This window comes from Hypanus sabinus, chromosome 30 (assembly GCF_030144855.1).
Source record: "Hypanus sabinus isolate sHypSab1 chromosome 30, sHypSab1.hap1, whole genome shotgun sequence".
NCBI lineage: Eukaryota > Metazoa > Chordata > Chondrichthyes > Myliobatiformes > Dasyatidae > Hypanus > Hypanus sabinus.
Genome location: NC_082735.1, coordinates 30,048,772 through 30,068,061, shown reverse-complemented (window position 1 = coordinate 30,068,061; position 19,290 = coordinate 30,048,772). Strand labels below are relative to the sequence as shown.

Genomic DNA, 19,290 nt, shown 5'->3' with positions numbered 1-19,290 from the left:
CAAATCATCAATTCTTACACTATAGCAAGAATGAGCACAGCAACAAGACACAAGATGGTCATCCTGCATCAGCAAGGTCTCTCCCAAGCAGAAGTTTCACAGAAGACACGAGTTTTAAGATGAACTGTCCACTCTTCTAAAGAAGCAGAAAGAAAAGGGCAAGGTTGAGGACAGAAACACAGTGGTTGGCCACAGAAACTACAGATGAGACATACATCAAATTGATATCTCTTCTAAATCTGAAGTCCAGCACTGCTATCAGCTCTGAACACAAAGGAATCACTGGAACTCTGTGCTGATGAGTCAAAATCTGAATTTGAACAGGAGACACTTTGTCTGTGTAAAAGCTGGAGAATGCTACATGGATGAGATCCTGCAACCGACAGTGAAGTACGGCAAAGGCTCTCTCCAGGTTTAAGGCTGCGTTTCTGCAAATAGAATTGGCGATCTGATCCAGAATTAATGGAATCCTCAATGCTAACTGCAAGCAGATTCTAATCCATCACACAATACCATCAGTCCCAACTTAATTCTACAGCAGGACAATGATCCCAGACACATGGCCAAGGTCATAAAGAACTATCTTCAGTGAAATGAACATAGAGTTATGCACAGACAATATGGTCTCAACTGAACTCTGATCTCAACATCATCAAGGTTGTCTGGAATTACCTGGAGACAGAGGCAAGCAAGACAGTAAAACTGTGGGAAGTTTTCCAAGATGCTTATATACAACCCACATATCGACTTTCCATGCAGTTTGAAAGGCACAGGGTGGTCACACCAGATATTGATTTGATTTAGGTTTTTACTGTTTACTACTCTTTATTGTAATCTCTTTGATATTTATAAACTTTTCATTATTTTTGAAAGCATCTTTGCTTTATAGAATTTTTTTTACATGTGCTTAAGACTTCTGCACAGTACTGTAATTTATACCACTTACTTCACACACTGTATCTTATCCTTTCCATGATGTTCAAAAACTTGCCATTTTCTTACTTATAACCTATCGAAAGTTCCTTCATTCTCCTTTTTCATTCATAAAATCACATTCGTTAAGCAGATAATATTGGTCCAGACTTTCTCTCAAACCTCCAATTCTCTTAACATTACTTACTAGCGTTCAGTTGCAGCATGCATAAGTTGTTCCATTCCAATGCCCTGTCAAAAATGTATATCCTACCTGCTACTGAATCATAATATATCAAACAAGGTCACTAATTAAATAAAACATTGTGGCTGCCCAAATGTTATCTATTTTAATGTTATCTATTGTGAAATATCTATTACACAAATGGCAACTGCTAGTGAAATTTAGATATACTGTGGCATTTTCAATTGAAGAGAAATCACCATCAGTTTGGTCATATCTGAAATTTACAATTAATGGCTGGAAATAAAAGTTAGACACTCAACTCCAAAATATTGTTATAAATTCTTCCACCAGTGCCATGGAATAACTTCAACATGATTTATTTTCTCTAGAAATATTTTAACAACTGGAACCATCAAGTTAACAATCTATTAACAACCCTTTCTTGTACATCAGTACAAAGTAATTTGAAAGAGTTTTAACAAAATGTTCACTTTTAATGTGCAATGACGTAACAACAGTAGAAAATCCAACTTTGAACACTGGCAAAGTATATGTTACAGTGAATTTGCTCTAGAATCAAAAATCAGACTGACAAGGTGATACTCATCAGTTTAAAATTTATAAGTACACAACACATACTTGTTAAAAGGTTGGAGGACTGTCAACCAGAGAGGCAAATAGATATCTTATGGAGTAAAAGATTCTGACAACATAACCGTATATGTCCTCTTTTAACAAAATGAAATTCCATTCCTGCCAATGTTCCCATTAAAATCTCTTATCTCAAGACTTGACATTTCTTACACTCAGCTGTCCAGATTCCTTCATTCCATTTCTACATAAACTTTCGGACATCCTAAACTCTTCTGCCCACACCTATAAACCTCCAAAATGCAGCTGCAATAGAATGTTTGAGAACCTTTTGCAATAACCCAATTTTCTGCATTATTTATAAAAATGTGGTCTGATCTTCATCTAAGTCACAATAATAGACAAACACAATCTGCCTAAACTAATAAGCAACAAACAATTGTACTTTTCATGTCTTTATTGAACACACCATTTAATCATTCACAGTCCAGGCTGGGAAAAGTGTATAGAACCTCCTTTAGCAGCAATAACCTACACCAAATGTTTCCTGTAGCTGCTGATTAGACTTGCACAACAGTGAGGAGGAATTTTAGACATTTCCTCCATAAAAATTGTTGCAGTTATCCCAATATTTTTGGGATACCTTGCATAAACAGTCCTCTTCAGGTCATGCCATAGCATCTCGAATAGGTTAAGGTCTGGACTTCAATTTGATTATTCCAAAACACAAATCATCTTTTTAAGCCATTCTGTTGATTTACTCTTCTGTTTCGGATCATTGTCTTGTTGCATCACCCAACTTCCATTAAGCTTTAGGTAATGGACCACTATCCTATCAGTCTCCTGTAAAATATCTTGATATAATATTGAATTCATTGTTCCCTCAATGATTACAAGCTGCCTAGGCCCTGAAGCAGCAAAGCAGCCTCAAAATCAAATTCTACCATACTTCACAGTTGAGACGAGATTTTGTCGTTGGTGTGCAGTGCACTTTTCCCTCAAAACATAGCAATGTGCATTTCTGCCAATAAATTCAATTTTTGTCTCATCTCCCCACAAAACATTGTCCCAGAAGCGTTGAGGAACATCCAGGTGGTCTTTTGCAAACTTGATACATGCAGCAATGTTTTTTTGGAGAGCAATAGTTTTGCTCCCATGAACACCATTCTTGTTAAATGTTTTTCTTATAGTGGACACATGAACAGAGACTTCAGCAAGTTCCACAGATTTCTGCAGGTCTTCTGCCATTACCCTCAGGTTCTTTTTCACCTCCTTTAGCATTTACTGATTGGAACACTTGACTCCGAATAGCTTTCATTGAAAACATTATCCCAAAGGCTCACATGCTTTTCTGAACCAAGACCATGATTGTTTAAATGGCATACCCAGTATTGATGAAAAGTGCTATTGTTTTTGTGTTACTAGCTTCAGCAGATTGTGCTTATCTATTCTTGCAACTTAGATGGAGATCAGACCATATTTTATGAGTAATTAATTCAGAAAACCAAGTAATTGCAAAGGGTTCACAAACTTATTCTTGCAGCTGTATGACCCTCTTCCAGTTCAGGCCTCCCAATCATTCCCTATTTTAACTGCTCCAATTGGAGTTTGCTTTCAACTACCATAAATCTCTGGAATTCTAAACTTAAAACTTTTCACTTTATTTTTCCTTTAAAATGTTTGTTATAACCTTCCTTTATGATCTTAAAAGTTAATTACTTTATAATATGGCTTGGTGTTACATGCTGTTTAATATTCCTCAGCTGAACACCTTAGTAAGTCCTGTTGAATTTAAATTCTCTATGTAAAAACAAACTTGCTGTTAAATCAAGTCGTGAACAGTAAAACTAAATGCCAAATATTTAATTCAGAAAATAACTTCCTTTCAAAGAGGAAACTTCCTTTCAAACTGTTAAATTCATTACAACAAATTGTGTAAGTGCAATAAACCATAAAACCTATGCAGAACAAAATCCAGTGTTGTGCTGATGGAGTAGGAAGGATAGGCTGAGGCTAGAGTGCAACACAAATAAATGTTTCATTGTTCAGCTGAATATCCTTTGTTGATTTTACCTATGGACTATTTACAGTAGATCCTGAAAAAATATCACACCACCATGGATGATTAAATGTCCAACAACTGCAATTATCTGTCACCAGTCACAGCAGTTATATTCTTTTATCTAACATTCACCCAATATATGTAGACTTAAAAGTGGATTAAAGCATCAAAATTGCCAAGTACAAAGAGTAACATTAAGCAGTGATTACAAACATTAACAATACATCCAGCAGATGAATCGGAACTGGAAGAAAAGAAAACAAAGAAAAATAATTGTCCAGATTGTTAGCTGAAGGTCTCCAGTGAAAGAAATACATCTTTAGGTAATGGGCATTGGTAAAAAAGACTCAATAGTTGTGATGTTTTTAATCAATAACCTATCAATTTATTTAAAGATGCCCTAGCACCAAGAAGCTCCAAATTTTGCATAAGGGGTTTCCAAAATTCACTCTACCATGTTTATTCTTTACTCCAAAAAAAAAATCACATTTCAGTCATAACTGACTGTTGATGAATACAAGCTCTTTGATCAGGGTTAATTTTGCCGATCTTAACTATGTGCTCTAGTAATTTTGTCACAATAGGTGTTAGGCTGGATGGTGTATAACTGCAGTTTATCCCTATCTCCTTTCTTAAGAAATTGAATAGCAGGCAATTTTAAATGGCTCTCAAATCAAGAGAATTCTGAAAGACTAGTTAGGGTATCTGCATGATACATACCAAGTTCATGCTTCACTGTTTCTTTAGAATCTATTCTGCTGAAAAAATGCAATTACTGATGTAAATAAGTCTTCAGCTTGCTAGTTATTTCAATATCAAGAGTTTATAAAGGTCCCGTAAGGATCCCTGCATTCACTTGTTGATGTAGCTGCTTTTTTTGAGTAGATTTGGACTTATGAAACGACACACACCTGTCGTCAATAACTTCAGGGTGGGATTCAGGCAAAGCACCTCAAGAAAAATCAGCACAGTGCAACTCAGAACAAATCCCAAGATCTACAGTGGTGCATGTCACTTTCAGTTATCCCTATCACATTTCTTGAAAAGTGAAGCAAAAGGGACTATTTCCCAATTTTAAATGATTATTTAATCAAGCAATGCCAAGCAGTGGCAGATGGAATATAGTGCATGGAAGTGTATGGTCATGCATTTAGGTGATATGGAAGTCCTCATGCAGGATTCCTTAAAGGTTAGCTTACGGTAATGAAGGCAAATGTCAAAGGCAATGTTAAGATTTATTTCAAGAGGACTTGAATATAAAACCAGGGATGTAATGTTGAGGCATTGGTCAGGCTGGAGTATTGAGAGCAGTTTTGGACCACTTATCTAAAAGTATGTGCCAGCATTGGAGAGGGTCCAGGCAAGGTTCCAGAGAATGATCCTAGGACTGAAAGGGGCTATGTATGAGGAGCATTTGATGGCTCTGGACCTGTACTCACTGAAGTTTAAATGAATGGGGGGGGGGGGGGGGGGGGGAGATGATCTCACTGAAATTCAAGGCCTAGAGTGGATGTGGGAGGATGTTTCCTAAAGTGAGGGAGTCTAGGTCGAGAATAGAAAAACAAAAAGATGAGGAATTTATTTAGCCAGAGGGCACTGAATTGCCATGAACGGCTGTGGAGGCCAAGTCATTTGAGTATATTTAAAGCAGAGGTTGATAGTTTCTTGATTATCTAGGGCATCAAAGGTTATGCGGAGAAGATAATTGGGTTGAGAGGGATAATAAATCAGCTGTGATGGAATGGCAGAGCAGACTTGATGGGCGAACGGCTGAATTCTGCTTCAATATCTTATGGTCTATTATAGAGAACTAAATAAATACAATTTACTGAATTTATAATACCTTGTTCTTTTATATTAAAGACAGCTTTTTAAGTAAAGCATAACTTATCAGTCTCAAGAGAATTATAGAAGTGTCACCTTCATAGATGAAAATGACAATGGAGATTACTATCTACTCTTATCATTCATTATCAATAACTGTCAATGACTTATTTTCAAACATTCATTTTGTTACCTGTGGAGACAAAGTCCCATCCTTGGCGTCCAGCTTTTGATCTAATGTTTCAATTTTTTTTTGGAAAGGGTAGATCGACAATCCAAATCATTTATGCAATCACATAAATCCCAAACATCCATAGTGATTCTCAGTGCTCATATTCTGACTGCTTCCCGGTGTTACCCCTGCAGCCCCCTCCTTTTTGAGAATCGCAGGATCGCTATTGATTTGGGTCAGGAGACCCAGGAAATGAGAGAGAGACGTTTGGAATGTCTTGACCCCCCCCCCACCCCCGCGATATAAAGCTACGGGAAACGGCCATTGTCTCTTGGAGACAGAACTGTGTATTAAAGTACTGTGCTTCGTGGAAGCCCTCAGGCAAAGTGGGCTGCTTGGTGGAGGGACTGCATCATCCCAACCTGATTGACATCTGAGACCCTGTGAGTCAGGATAAAAGAGGGTCTGTGGGAACAGCCCCTCAGACGCAACAGAAGAAACGCTAGCGATCCCGTAATAGCGAAAGCCGGTGAGAAGGCCACGTGCGTCCGTTTCCATTTGCCCCGAAATCGGTGGTCCTTTACCACGGAAGAACAGTTTTTAGCTAACAATGGGGAAATCAACTCCCAACGACTCTCGAAGGATTGACATCATAAAAGAAATGGGCAAGTTTTAACCCGTCTTTCTCTCCAACCAGAAAGCTGCAGCTTGAATGAACTAAAGTGACTTTTATATTTCCATTGGACAATACATTATCCCCTAGACAATGACAGAGCTATTCCTTGTTGATTATTATTATTATTATATCCACGCTTTTAGATTTAGTATTGGCAATGTATATTATCTGTATGTTTGCATTGATATTATTTTTGTGTATTTTTATCAATAAATACTGTTAAAAACAGTACCATCAGACTTCAACAAACCTCTCTATCTTTGCCAGCAAGTGACCCAGTTACGGGGTACATAACACAGGTTAAATTCTCCCTGAGACTATAACAGCACTGCCAAATTCCAGCACAGATTCAAATAGACAATTTCAACAAAGAGCAATTACATCAAGGGAGATAAGCAGATTACAGGTCCTTATATTTTTAATTAACTGAGTTAATATAAATACATTAACTCATTGGCTGGTATTAATAAGTCACTTTTTAACATTTTATGAGTGTAATTTATGTTTACAAATATTAGAGATTCAAAATTCTTTGAGGGTTCATTAACCATTGTAGCCACACACCTGGCTTAACCAACTGTTGAAACATTTCAACACATAGTGATAGATAAATTTAATTTTCAGAATATATTTCATGAGCAGGGATGTGTTGAGCATCAAGGGTCACACAACATTGTAAGCCAAATGCTTAGTACTGTTCTATTTTCTAATAATATTTTGACTTATAACTCACACTTCCACCATCTCTTGACTACTCAGCATTGTAGGGACCAGTGCTGAAAGGTGAAATAAATATGACACTTTTCAATCTGCTGTAAACTGAAGATTCATTAACTATTTCCCCAATACCATGTCAGTGACACAGCTAAGACAGCAGAAAACAGACTGGGTATTCTGCAGCAAGCGGCTGATTAGCAATAATCACTTGTACAGAGGTGCATTCATCTTGGTAAATCAGCACTATGTGTGACAAACAACCTTTGACTAGGATCCCTTTCATAATCTAAGCATCACTGTAACTTTTATAAAATGCAATTCTATACTCATCTAAAGCACTTCCATGACTTCAACCATCAACACCAAAGTAGCAAACTTATAGAACACCACCACTTGTAGGTCATGTTCATTTGGAAATACATTGCTGCTTCTTAATCCTTGCTGGATCTAAATTCTGGAACGGCCTCACCAACACCTTAGTGGGGGCACCTCCATCAGAACAACTGCAAAATATCAAATATGCGGCTCAACACAAACTTCACAAAAGCAATTAGGATTTGACAATACGTGCTGGCCTTACAAACAGCCTGCAGATTGTGAAAAGTGAATGATCGTAACACCCAAAAATTCATTATTCAATTAAGTAATGGGTTAATTGTTCCCGAGATCCATTTAACCCTTCATTCTCTAATTTTTTTTATCTCAGCCTTGAAAATAGCAATTCATTCACAAACTGAGTGGAAGCTCCAAATTTCCACTCTCCTATGTGGAAGTATTTCATTTGGTCTCCATTGTTTAAGCAGAGGAAATATTTATGAATTATATTAATTACCTTAAACAAACTGAGTGCAAGTTGGGCTGTCTAACCAAAAAAAAACTTGCATTCAGTTACTTCTGACCGGAGCTACTATGACACAATTCCAGGGATCTGTGTTTAATGATAGAGTCACTCCATAATTCCTTAAGTTCCCTCCCACATCCCAGACATGCTTGTAGGTTAACAGTCTACTGTAAATTGCCCTTCAGCATTGATTTAAGGCAAAAGAAAGGTGGCTGGATAGTGTGTGTAAGAATACTGTGTACATATGTAGGTAAATAATGAAAAGCAGAATGGGATTGTATGCCTTCTACCAGCCACCACAGATCTAATGCCCTCTTCCTGAGATGTAGCACCGCATGAGTGCTGTAACTTCCATGTAAACGTAATGATCATATAATACGCTGCAGTGATGTTGGTTGTTAGGTAAATAGTTACCAACGTACAACTCTTACATTTGTCACATTGCTTATATTACATCAGAGAGCAGAAAAAACAGCCTTTAGCAATGATTTCACATGCAAGATGACCTAGAACAAGCTTATGGAAATAGAAATAAAATGGTCTCAACTGGAGTGTTTAAAACCTGTTATGATGATCTAATGTAACAAAAATATTCTTCCAGTAACAGTTCTACAAACCAAATAGAATACTTCAGAAACATTTCCCAACATTTTGAACTGCAAGCAACTCCTTTAATATAAAGACTAACATTTTTAGTCCATTTGATTACATTCTATAACATTTCATTAGCTGCCCACATTCAACCTTTCACCTTTAGATTCAAAATTGTTAGTGTTTACCTAGCAGGTCTCCCATAATCCACGCTCGAACTTCAGCTCATCCAAATCTCATTCCTTTACACACTTGATGCCATCCACCTCTTCACACGGTTTTTCCAAACTCACAAGGACTCTCAATTACCAACAATGCTATTTAAAATCTCCATAAAATATATCCCTACTCTAAACTTGTAGTAAATTACAACCATCTCCAAAATTAGGCTAGCCAAGCTTTGGGTCAACCTCCTTACAACTTTTTGATTTTGCTATTTACCCATGCCAGCTTTGGTCATCAACTTCTACACTATTTAAAAGTTAACCCACCAAGATACACAAAATATTATTTTACTCAAGGGCATGTCCTTTACACCGTTGATTTCCAACATACACAAAACAGAGTTTCAAGAAGGTCAACTTAATCATCCCCATATGGGCATTAGCCTCTGTAATATCCAGGATATTTTCAAGGAGCATTGCCTCAAAAAGACTGCGTCCATCATTAAGGATAGACTGCAAAGGCGGGATGTCAGGACCGGAGGCAAGGGTCAGGCAGATTCCACTTGCTCTTCCGCAATGTTCAGTCTTCTCTCCACAACACAGAGGTTGTGAGACTGCTCCAGCTTCCCGCCTGTGAGCTTCATGGTGATTTGCCCCACTATGCAATCAAATGAGATCAAGGCTTAGGCCTACTCAGGTTGCTCCAGGATTCAGGTCTGTGGACTCAATTTGGTTCAGAATGCTAAGGCTTGCATTTATTGTTTGCATGATTTGTGGGTTTTTTCCTCCTCCTCAACAGTGTTAGCCTTTTTTTTAAATTTGAGTCCTTTCTGGTTTCTTGCTTTGTGGTAAGCAGACAAATCTCATGGTTATATAACAGATAATAAATGTACTTTGACTCCATCAGCCCTCTTCTCATCGCTACCATCAGGAAGGAGGTACAGAAGGCACACAGGCAACTTCTTCCCCTCTGCTATCTGATTTCTGAATGGACAATGAACCCATGATCACAACCTCACTACTTTTTCTTTTAATTCCTATTTTTGCATCATTTAACTATTTAAATATATATTTACTGCAATTCGTTTTTTTCTTTATGTATTACATTGTACTGCGGCTGCTGCAAAGTTTAACAAATTTCACAACATATGCCAGTGATATATTAAATCTTAACTCTGATCCCGATGCAGTAATATTAATGAGTGGAGATGACAAGAAATGTAAATGTGTGCAATTCTGGGATTAAGCCAAAAATAGTATCACATTCTGAAAATAGTTCTTAAATGCTACTAAAAACTTTATGAAGTGTAATTCGCGAGTATTCATAATGAGTTTTCCAATCTGATTTCAGAACAAAAAGCTAAGTCAATATAAAGTATAAAATAAAGCTAAGAATGTTTCGCTTTTGAATCATCTCGAATGAAGAAATTTAGAATATTCCAATATGTATTTCAACGTTGTAACTCACTCCAAGTTATCGGCATATTTTACACTAAAACTAAAATGTAAAGTCTTCAGAGGTTTTTCCAATCTGAAATGTATCATGAATAATACTTGAACAATATATTGCATTTTAAGCTAAGTACAGTAAACACAAAATTTTCGTGAGTTGTTGCTGATCTGGCCTATTTTCCAAGCGTTTAACCGCACCAGCCTGTTTACAACTATGCCGTTAATGTACCAAGATAGAAATTCTTAAAATAATTCAGAAAACACAATAGAAGTTTTCAAATGTGGAAAATGGGTTTCCTGTCATTAGAAACCACGCCGTTGAGACATTTGCTCTGCCAGTTGGCTGGTTTCTCTCGCCGCCTTGGCCGCCACCTCCTGCCGCACTGGAGCCAATTCCTTAGCAATGTAATGTGTACCGTATCTGCCTAGACTTTACTTTCGGCATGTACCACACGCCCACAGATTCAAGCTGCCAAAAATATACAGCACGAAAATAAGGGCGCAATGTAGAGGGATTAAACAAAACCCAGATTTCCCAGCTCACACACGATTCTCCCGTCGCTGCCGCCCGCCTGTCCGCCGCCATTTGCCGTGCCACACGGTTGCTAAGGCCCAATCCGCGATAAAATAAACCATCTCACGCAGTTAACAAGCCCGAGAAGACACAAGGAACTTCGATAAAGCGTTTGAACTGCTACCGTAACAGACGGCCCGCAGACCGCTGTTCGGTTAGGGCACTTTGCTTGGCAGGTACTTTTACTTACACGGAAAAACCCCGCATCCATCTTGTCCGTCTATGGAGGGGCTGCCGGAGCAGGCAGTCGCTCACTTCCGGTTTACCCGATACGTCACAATGGTGCTTCCGATTCGCGGAAACTGCCGAAGCTCGCGTTTCCGTGCCACGGAAAAAGCCGAAGGCTTGCGATTGCAGTAACCCGGCGACAGGCTCGTTGGTTTTCTCACTTTGCAAGGGTTGACACATTTTAATCTAATGTGGTCCATTTTGCGTTCAAGAAACACTATTTCTTCGAGCATGTATGCTAATGTCATGAACATTTTCTACTGCTTGGTAGTACTTATATTTAATGCTTTTGGCCTTAATTTCTCCACTGATTTTGGTTCTTCTATTGTCTGACCTGCTGAGTTACCCTGTGATGCAAAAGATAACGTTGTTTTTGAAAGTGGTAAAGAACAGGATAAGGAGTCAACTGACAACTCGTAGATTTAAATTCAAGTTCCTTTGCCACATCCGCATCAAAACAGAGAAGGTACATCATTTGTATCAATGTTTCTTTGAACGGGTTCCATGGTGTTTCTTTGTTTCGTGGCTGTCTGTGGCGAAGACGATTCTCAGGGTTGTGTACTGCATACAAACTTTGATAATAAAAGTTCTCTGATTTTTGAAAAGCCAACATCATGTAACAATAGACAATAGGTGCAGAAGTAGAGCATTCGGCCCTTCGAGCCTGCACCTACTATCAATACCTGGTTCCTGCCTTGTCCCCATATCCCTTGATTCCCTTATCCATAAGATACCTATCTAGCTCCTTCTTGAAAGCATCCAGAGAATTGGCCTCCACTACCTTCTGAGGCAGTGCATTGCAGACCCCCACAACTCTCTGGGAGAAGAAGTTTTTCCTTAACTCTGTCCTAAATGACCTACCCCTTATTCTCAAACCATGCCCTCTGGTACTGGACTCTCACAGCATCTGGAACATATTTCCTGCCTCTATCTTGTCCAATCCCTTAATAATCTCATATGTTTCAATCAGATCCCCTTTCAATCTCCTTAATTCCTGCATGTACAAGCCCAGTCTCTCTAACCTCTCTGCATAAGACAGTCCAGACATCCCAGGAATTAACCTCGTGAATCTACACTGCACTTCCTCTACAGCCAGGATGTCCTTCCTTAACCCTTGAGACCAAAACTGTACACAATGTGTTGGGGAGCAGCCTGCAAGTGTAGAAACAGATTCCACCAACGTGGTACACCCAGCACGTTCGCAAATCAAAACAAGTAACAAAACACCAACAGCAAAACAAGTCCTGTTTAATATACACACACAACCCCAGGACAGGCCTTCTCCGAGCCTCCAGCGGTCTCACAGGCGTTGGGCCTTCGACTTCCCCAGTGGACACGCAGCCTCAGGAGTTCAGCCAACAGCTCACAACTTACGAACGACCTATCGGGCTTCAATCTTTGGTATCACTGATGATAACGAAGGGGGACCCTGGATGAGGACCCCCAAACTGCAGACCTCGCACTCGAGACTTGCCAGTGACAGAGATCCAGAATGCTAGGCCTTAAACACCAGTCCCGGCGACTCGCGTACCTGAGGAATCACCTGCCCTTGTGTTTTCGAGTGCAGAGCAGAGGCCTAGGCTCCAACCTGCCACCTACCTCCCCCCGCATTCTGTCCATGAACCCAAATCTGCCCATAATTCCCCTCTCATAGTTCCCAAAACCATCCCTAGCTTGCGGGGGGGTGCTATTCTATGCTGGATGGCTCCACAAAAAGAGCAGTGAATTATTTTATCATCAGTGGTTGATCTTGCCTTGAATGAAGTAGTTTGCAAATTTGTGGTTCTTGGCAAGAAATACTATAAGATGTCTTTGATCTACTTCCAAACCATTAAACGACTTCATCGTTAGTCAGATGAGACGGTGTGTTCGGCCACCCTCGTATCTCACTGAAGACAAACGTTTAACAATTTCTGATGATTGCACCTTGACCACAGTACCTGGTTTAAGATATCTCAGTAGCAGGCTAGTTGTAGCAGGGAAATGGTTTACTGTTCCAGGTTTGTTTTAGTCTTTAGTCATCACCCTACAGCTGGTGATGAAATTGTTCTTGTTTGGAGATGGGCATCTCAGGCAATCGATCCTGGGCCCAACTCATTGATACAATTAGGACAAACTTCATGAGGAGTTTGACAAGATTTGGTGTGTCACCAAAGACTGGCAAACTTCTACACCGATGAGTAAGCTGACTTGGAAAAAAAGTGCAGTCGACGTTTCGGCCCGAGACCCTTTGGCAGGACTGGGTCTTGGCTCAAAGCGTTGACTGTGCTCGTTTCAATCGATGCTGCCTGACCTGCTGAGTTCCTTGAGTATTTTGTGTGTTACCCCTGAGAAAGGGGCTTCCCTTCCTCCACCATCAATGCTGCCCTCGACTGCTTCTCTTCCATTTCACGCACGTGTGCTCTCACCCCATCTTCCCACCACCCTTCCAGGGATTGGGTTCCTCTTGTCCTTGCCTACCACCCACCAGCTTCCACGTCCGGCATGTAATTCTCCGGAGCTTCTGTCATCTCCAACAGGATCCCACTACCAAGCACATTTTTCCTCCCCTCCCACTTCCGGCTTTCTGCAGGGTTCGCTCCCTACGCTCCTTGTGCATTCATCTCTCCCCACTGATCTTCATCCTGATGGTTCACCTGCCCCCACACCTCCTCCCTGACAGTCCTTCCAGGTGAGGTGACACTTCACCTGTGAGTCTGTTGAGGGTCATTTACTGTGTTTGGTGCTCCCAGTGTGGCCTCCTGTATAGCAGTGAGACCCGACATAGATTGGGAGACCACTTTGCTGAGCACCCACGCTCCATCCGCCAGAGAAAGCAGGATCTCCCAGTGGCCGCCCGTTTTAATTCCACTTCCCATTCCCATTCCGATATGTCAATCCAAGGGCTTCTCTACTGTCGTGATGAGAGCCACACTCGGGTTGGTGGAACAACACCTTATATTCTGTCTGGGTAGCCTCCAACATGACGGCATGAACATCAATTTCTCAAGCTTCCAGTCATGGCACACCCACAACCCCCCCCCCCTCCTTCATCATTCCCCATCCCCTTTTCCCTCTCTCACCTTATCTCTTTACCTGCCCATCACCTCCCTCGGGGGTTCCTCCCCCACTTTTCTTTCTTCCATGGACTTCCATCTTCACCTATCAGATCCCTCCCTTTTTCAGCCCAGTATCTCTTTCACCAATCAACTTCCCAGCTATTTACTTCACCTATACTTCCCCCTCCCAGTTTCACCTATCACCTTGTGTTTCTCTCCCCTCCCCCACCGTTTAAATCTACTCCTCAATTTCTTTTCCCAGTCCTGCCGAAGGGTTGTTCAGCCCAAAATGTCAACTGTATTTTTTTCCCACAGATGCTGCCTGGCCTGCTGAGTTCCTCCAGCATTTTGTGTGTGACCCCTGCAGTGTGCCAGGGTTGATTGCCAGCAAGGTGAAGATGTTAATTCTGATCCGCACAGATTGTGGTCATCCGGTTAGGAAGTCAAGGATCCAGACACAGAGGGGGATACAGAGGCCTAGGTTTTAGAGCTTTTCAATCAGAACTTCAGGAATTATTCTATTAAACACTGAGCTATAGTAAATCAACAGCATCCTGATGCAGGTATATGTATTGTCCAGTTCATCCAAGGACACATGAAGAGTCAATAATATTGCATCTGCCAGAGACCTATTGTGGCAGGCAAATTGCAGAGGATCCAGGTCCTCGCTGAGACAGGAGTTAAATCTAGCCATAACGAACCTCTCAAAGCACTTCATCACTTCAACAATAAAGTGCCATTGTTTGATTGTCGTTAAGGCAGCTCACCCGTCTCTTCTTGGGCACTGGTATGGTAGCAGTAGGGCACTGCTGCCCTTTTGAGGCAGGTAGGAACTTCTGAGATGAGAGATCGGAAATGTCTTTGAACGCACCTGCCAGCTGGTTGGCACAGATTTTCCGAGCCCTGCCAGGTACTCCATCAGGGCCTGTTGCCTTGCAAGGGTTCAACCTCTTGAAGGGCAGTCTGACTTTGGCTTCTGAGACAGAGGTCGCTGGGCCACTGGGTGCTGCAGGGATCATCGTAGTGTTACGTACCTGTGACACGTGACAGTGGTGTACTTGTCACATGACAGGTGTTGAAGCTATACTGGACTTGAGGTAATGGTCTTGTGATGGTGGAGTGATGTCATTTTCCCGCCAGTAGAGATCATGTGACAGGTTTTTTTTACAGGGTATAAAAGGAGGACCCCTGCCTGTGAGGAGGGGCAGTTCGTGGCTGGATTTGCCATGTTGACTTCATGCCACTGCGTGATTTAATGTGATGATGCAGTTTAGTTGAAAGATGGAGATTTATTTAATGCCTAAGGTTTAAAAGGTCATTGCCAGCAGTTTCTTTATAATACTGCTAGTTGAGAATCAGTGGAGAGTGAAGATTGGAGTTCAGGAGTTAAAAGATCGAGGGAAGTCGATTTTGACGGTGAAACAGGTTCGACCTTGTTTGATCCTCATTCGGAAGGAATTCGTTGACTGTGCTCATGTTAATCCCTGTGAATAGCAGAAAGGATTGAGTACAGTGTTGTAAAGGAAAGGTCAGTGCCTTTAAGCCGTTATATATCATCTTCGTAAAATTCTTCATAGGAAAAGTAGTTCGACTGGGAACTGCAACAATATGACGTGAAAGAGAATTTAAATCGTCTTAAAAAGTCTCTCCTTAAGTGGACTGTAAGCATTTTGAACTTTTGCAATACTACTTTGAAGAACTGTTTTTGCAACATCGCTTTAAGAACTGTTTAAGCTTCCTTGTTTTAAGAACTGTGTAAGCTGCCGCACAGCAGCTGATTTCCGGTTATGTTAGTGATTTGTTTACTTTTTGGGGGTTTGTTTTCAGTGTTTAATAAATGTGTTATTTGTTATAAAACCCCCTGCCTCACTCATATATTTATTGTTGCTTGAATCCGTAACATAAATATGGGGGCTGCGTCCGGATTGGATCATTTGAGTTTAAATGCGTGTTAAATTTTGAATTGGTGTTTTGGAAAAGGGGAATACTTGATTCTTTTGTTTGATTGGCTTGTGAGTGGTATTCGGCAACAATGAATATTGATGAGTTTCTGGCTTCGCCAGACACGGAGTTGTTAGCAAAGGCGAAAAAAACTGAAGTGTCTGAGATAGCTAGTAGATTGCAACTTAAAGGTATTTTGAAGACTACATCAAAGGGTTTAATACAGAGAAAAATTGCGTCACAATATGTGGATTCAGGTGATTTTGATTAATTGATTTTAGAGTCGTTTCCAATACGTAATCTGGAGATGCAGTTGCAAATCAAACAAATGAAGTTGGAGCGTTGTAGGTTAGAAGTTGATCAGAAAAAAAGGGATTTTGAATATGCAATGACGGAATTAAGGTCTGTGAATCAGTCTTCTGGTTCTAGAAAACTGTTGCTAGTCAAGAACTTAAATTGGTCCCTCCATTTAGTGAAACAGAAGTGGAAAGATATTTCCAACATTTTGAAACGATTGCTCAGATTTCAGAGAGGCCGAAAGATAAATGGTCAGTGTTGTTACAGAGTGTAATTAAAGGCAAAGCACAACAAGTTTATACAGCTTTAACTGCTGCGCAAGCACTTTATTATGATATTGTGAAAAAGCATATTTTAAAAGCATATGAATTGGTCCCAGAAGTGTATAGAGAAAGATTCAGAAGTTTGAAGAAGTCTGTGGAAAAGACTTATGTGGAATTTGCCTATGATAAAGCTGTGTGTTTTGAGAGATGGGTTTCTTCTAAAAAAGTAAATTAGGACTATGATACATTGAAAGAGCTTATTTTAATGGAGGAATTTAGAAGAAGCGTCCCTGTTGAAGTAAGGACCTACTTAAATGAGAGGGATACTGATACATTGCAGGACTCTGCTAGATGAGCTGATGAGTATGTTTTAATCCATAAGAATAAATTTCCTCAGGGCAGAATTTTTAAGAGGAAAAATAACATGGAGACTCAAGGTAAATCAGAAATTAAATCAGAAGTTAATGAGAAAGGTAAGGAGGAAGGAAAACCTGTGAGGGAAAGACAGTTTGGTCTTATTTGTAACTATTCAAGGAAGCCTGGCCATGTAATAGCTAACTGTTTCAGATTGAAAAAGAAAGGGAAGGAAGCAGTTCCAGATGCTTGTGTGCAACACACTGAAGCACCTGTAAAATTACAGGGTTCGATAAACACAAATGAGGTTTTGTTAGAGTCTGACCAAGTTAGAAAGGGATATGATCATTTTATAACTGAAGGGTTTGTATCCTTGAAAGAAGGATCTATTCTGGTGCCAATAAAAATCCTTAGGGATACTGGAGCTTCTCAATCACTGATGTTAGACAGTGTATTGAAGTTTAATGAACAGTCTGATTCTGGTGAGGTAAATTATATAAGAGGTTTCGGGAATGATTTTATGCCTGTACATTTGCATAAAGTAAATTTAAAGTCAGGGTTAGTTACAGGATTTGTTAAAGTAGGATTACAGCCTAGCTTACCTATGAAGGGTATTTCTTTATTATTAGGTAATGACTTGGCAGGTGGACAAGTTTTTCCTGAAGCGCATTTGACAATGGAGTCAGAGATGGATTCTAACACAGATTCTTCCTGTGTTGTGACTAGAGCTATGGCTAAAAAGATTGATGCGCAGAATCAGGTTGTTACTCATGACTGTTCAACTCAGGATTCGAGTTTTGAGGATGTGTCAGAGACTTTCTTACCTTCATTGTTTGAACAAGAATCTTGGAGTAAGTCTGACTATGAAGATTTATCTCTGTCTCAGAAGGAGATGATAGCAGAGCAGAATAGAGACCCTGAGATTATAAAATTAAGAGAACAAGCTCTACTAGATAGTGAAATTGAGAAGGTGCCAGTAGGATATTACTTGGAAAAAGGAGTGTTGATGAGGAAGTGGAGATCACCTACAGTTCCTGCAAGTGATGAATGGAATATTGTTTACCAGGTAGTTGTCCCTAAAGTTTATTGAAATGAGATTTTGACTTTAGCTCATAGTGTGCCTTTAGGTGGACATCAAGGGGTAAGGAAAACTGTGGACAAGATTTTAAAACATTTTTACTGGCCTGGTCTAAGAAAAGATGTGGCGATGTTTTGTAAAACATGCCATACTTATCAAGTTGTGGGTAAACCAAATCAAGTTATACCAGAGGCTCCATTACAACCTATTCCAGCATTTGGTGAGCCGTTTTCTAAAGTTATTGTAGATTGTGTTGGTCCATTACCAAAGACAAAAGCTGGTTATCAGTATTTGTTGACTATCATGTGTACTTCGTCTAGGTTTCCAGAGGCAGTACCACTTAGGAATATAAAAGCTAAAATTGTGACAAAGGCCCTTATAAAATTCTTTACTTATTTTGGATCAGCTAGGGAAATACAAACTGATCAAGGCAGTAATTTTAAGTCTGGATTGTTTCAACAGATAGTTCATGTAACCCCCTGGGTCGCCTCAGGCTCGCTCAGCTCATTCTCGTCTAGGGGGAACAGCCTTCGGCCCCGCCAAACTGGGTAATCAGCTGGTGTGGATGCTGTGTGATGTCCCTGCCTCGCCCAAAAACAGACAATACACCACATGCGATTAAATGAGTACAATTTATAAAGGTTACTATAACTAAGTGATTAATAACGATACAGTATATATGAAGAAAAAAATAAAGGCACCAAACTTATCAAAGTCCAAACCACTTCATGCACAACCGTTGGAGCTCAATTACTGAAGTCTTCTGGCTACCATTCAATCCCCTCTGAACTCCTCGACTCGCAGCTTAGGACCATCCGAAGTGGTCAACCAAGTACATCTATCGTCGTCTCCTCTCCTCAGGGTACCTCCTGGCCTTGGACCCCACCCCCCCGGGTCCATTCCTCACCCAGTTTACAGCATCGCGTCCTCTCTCTCTCACCCCCTCGCGTCGATCTGCCCAAAAGCCCGCCAACAATAGCTTACAGACTCAGAAGAAAGAACATTAATCCCAATTGCTTTACAAAGGAATACAATTCTCGTTATCAGTAAATTTTAACCCAAACAAGCTTCCAGCACTCTCTTGCAACAAAGAAGCATTCCTACTTTTAACAAAACAAAGAAGCCATTTTGATTACATACACAGTAACAAAGAAAAAGAAGAAATCCCCTTTACATTTATAAATTGGGAGCTAAGCAAATCACTTCATCTGCATACCATCCAGAGTCGCAATATGCCTTGGAGAGGTTTCATTCTACCCTCAAGAATATGATTAGGACATATTGTGTGGAAAATGAAAGTGATTGGGATGAGGGTATAAACTTACTTT

General features: G+C 40.2%; 1 protein-coding gene across 3 annotated transcripts in view; it reads right to left on the bottom strand.

Annotated features, from left to right (window-relative positions):
- Nucleotides 1-11,034, bottom strand: part of srrm1 (serine/arginine repetitive matrix 1) — a 45,226-nt gene extending 34,192 nt beyond the window's left edge. For all 3 annotated transcript variants that reach the window (XM_059954530.1, XM_059954532.1, XM_059954531.1), the window contains exon 1: nt 10,954-11,034. In XM_059954530.1, the coding sequence (XP_059810513.1) occupies nt 10,954-10,974 (21 nt within the window). In that variant the 5' untranslated portion in view covers nt 10,975-11,034. The remainder of the gene's footprint in view (nt 1-10,953) is intronic.
- Nucleotides 11,035-19,290: the final 8,256 nt, after the last annotated feature.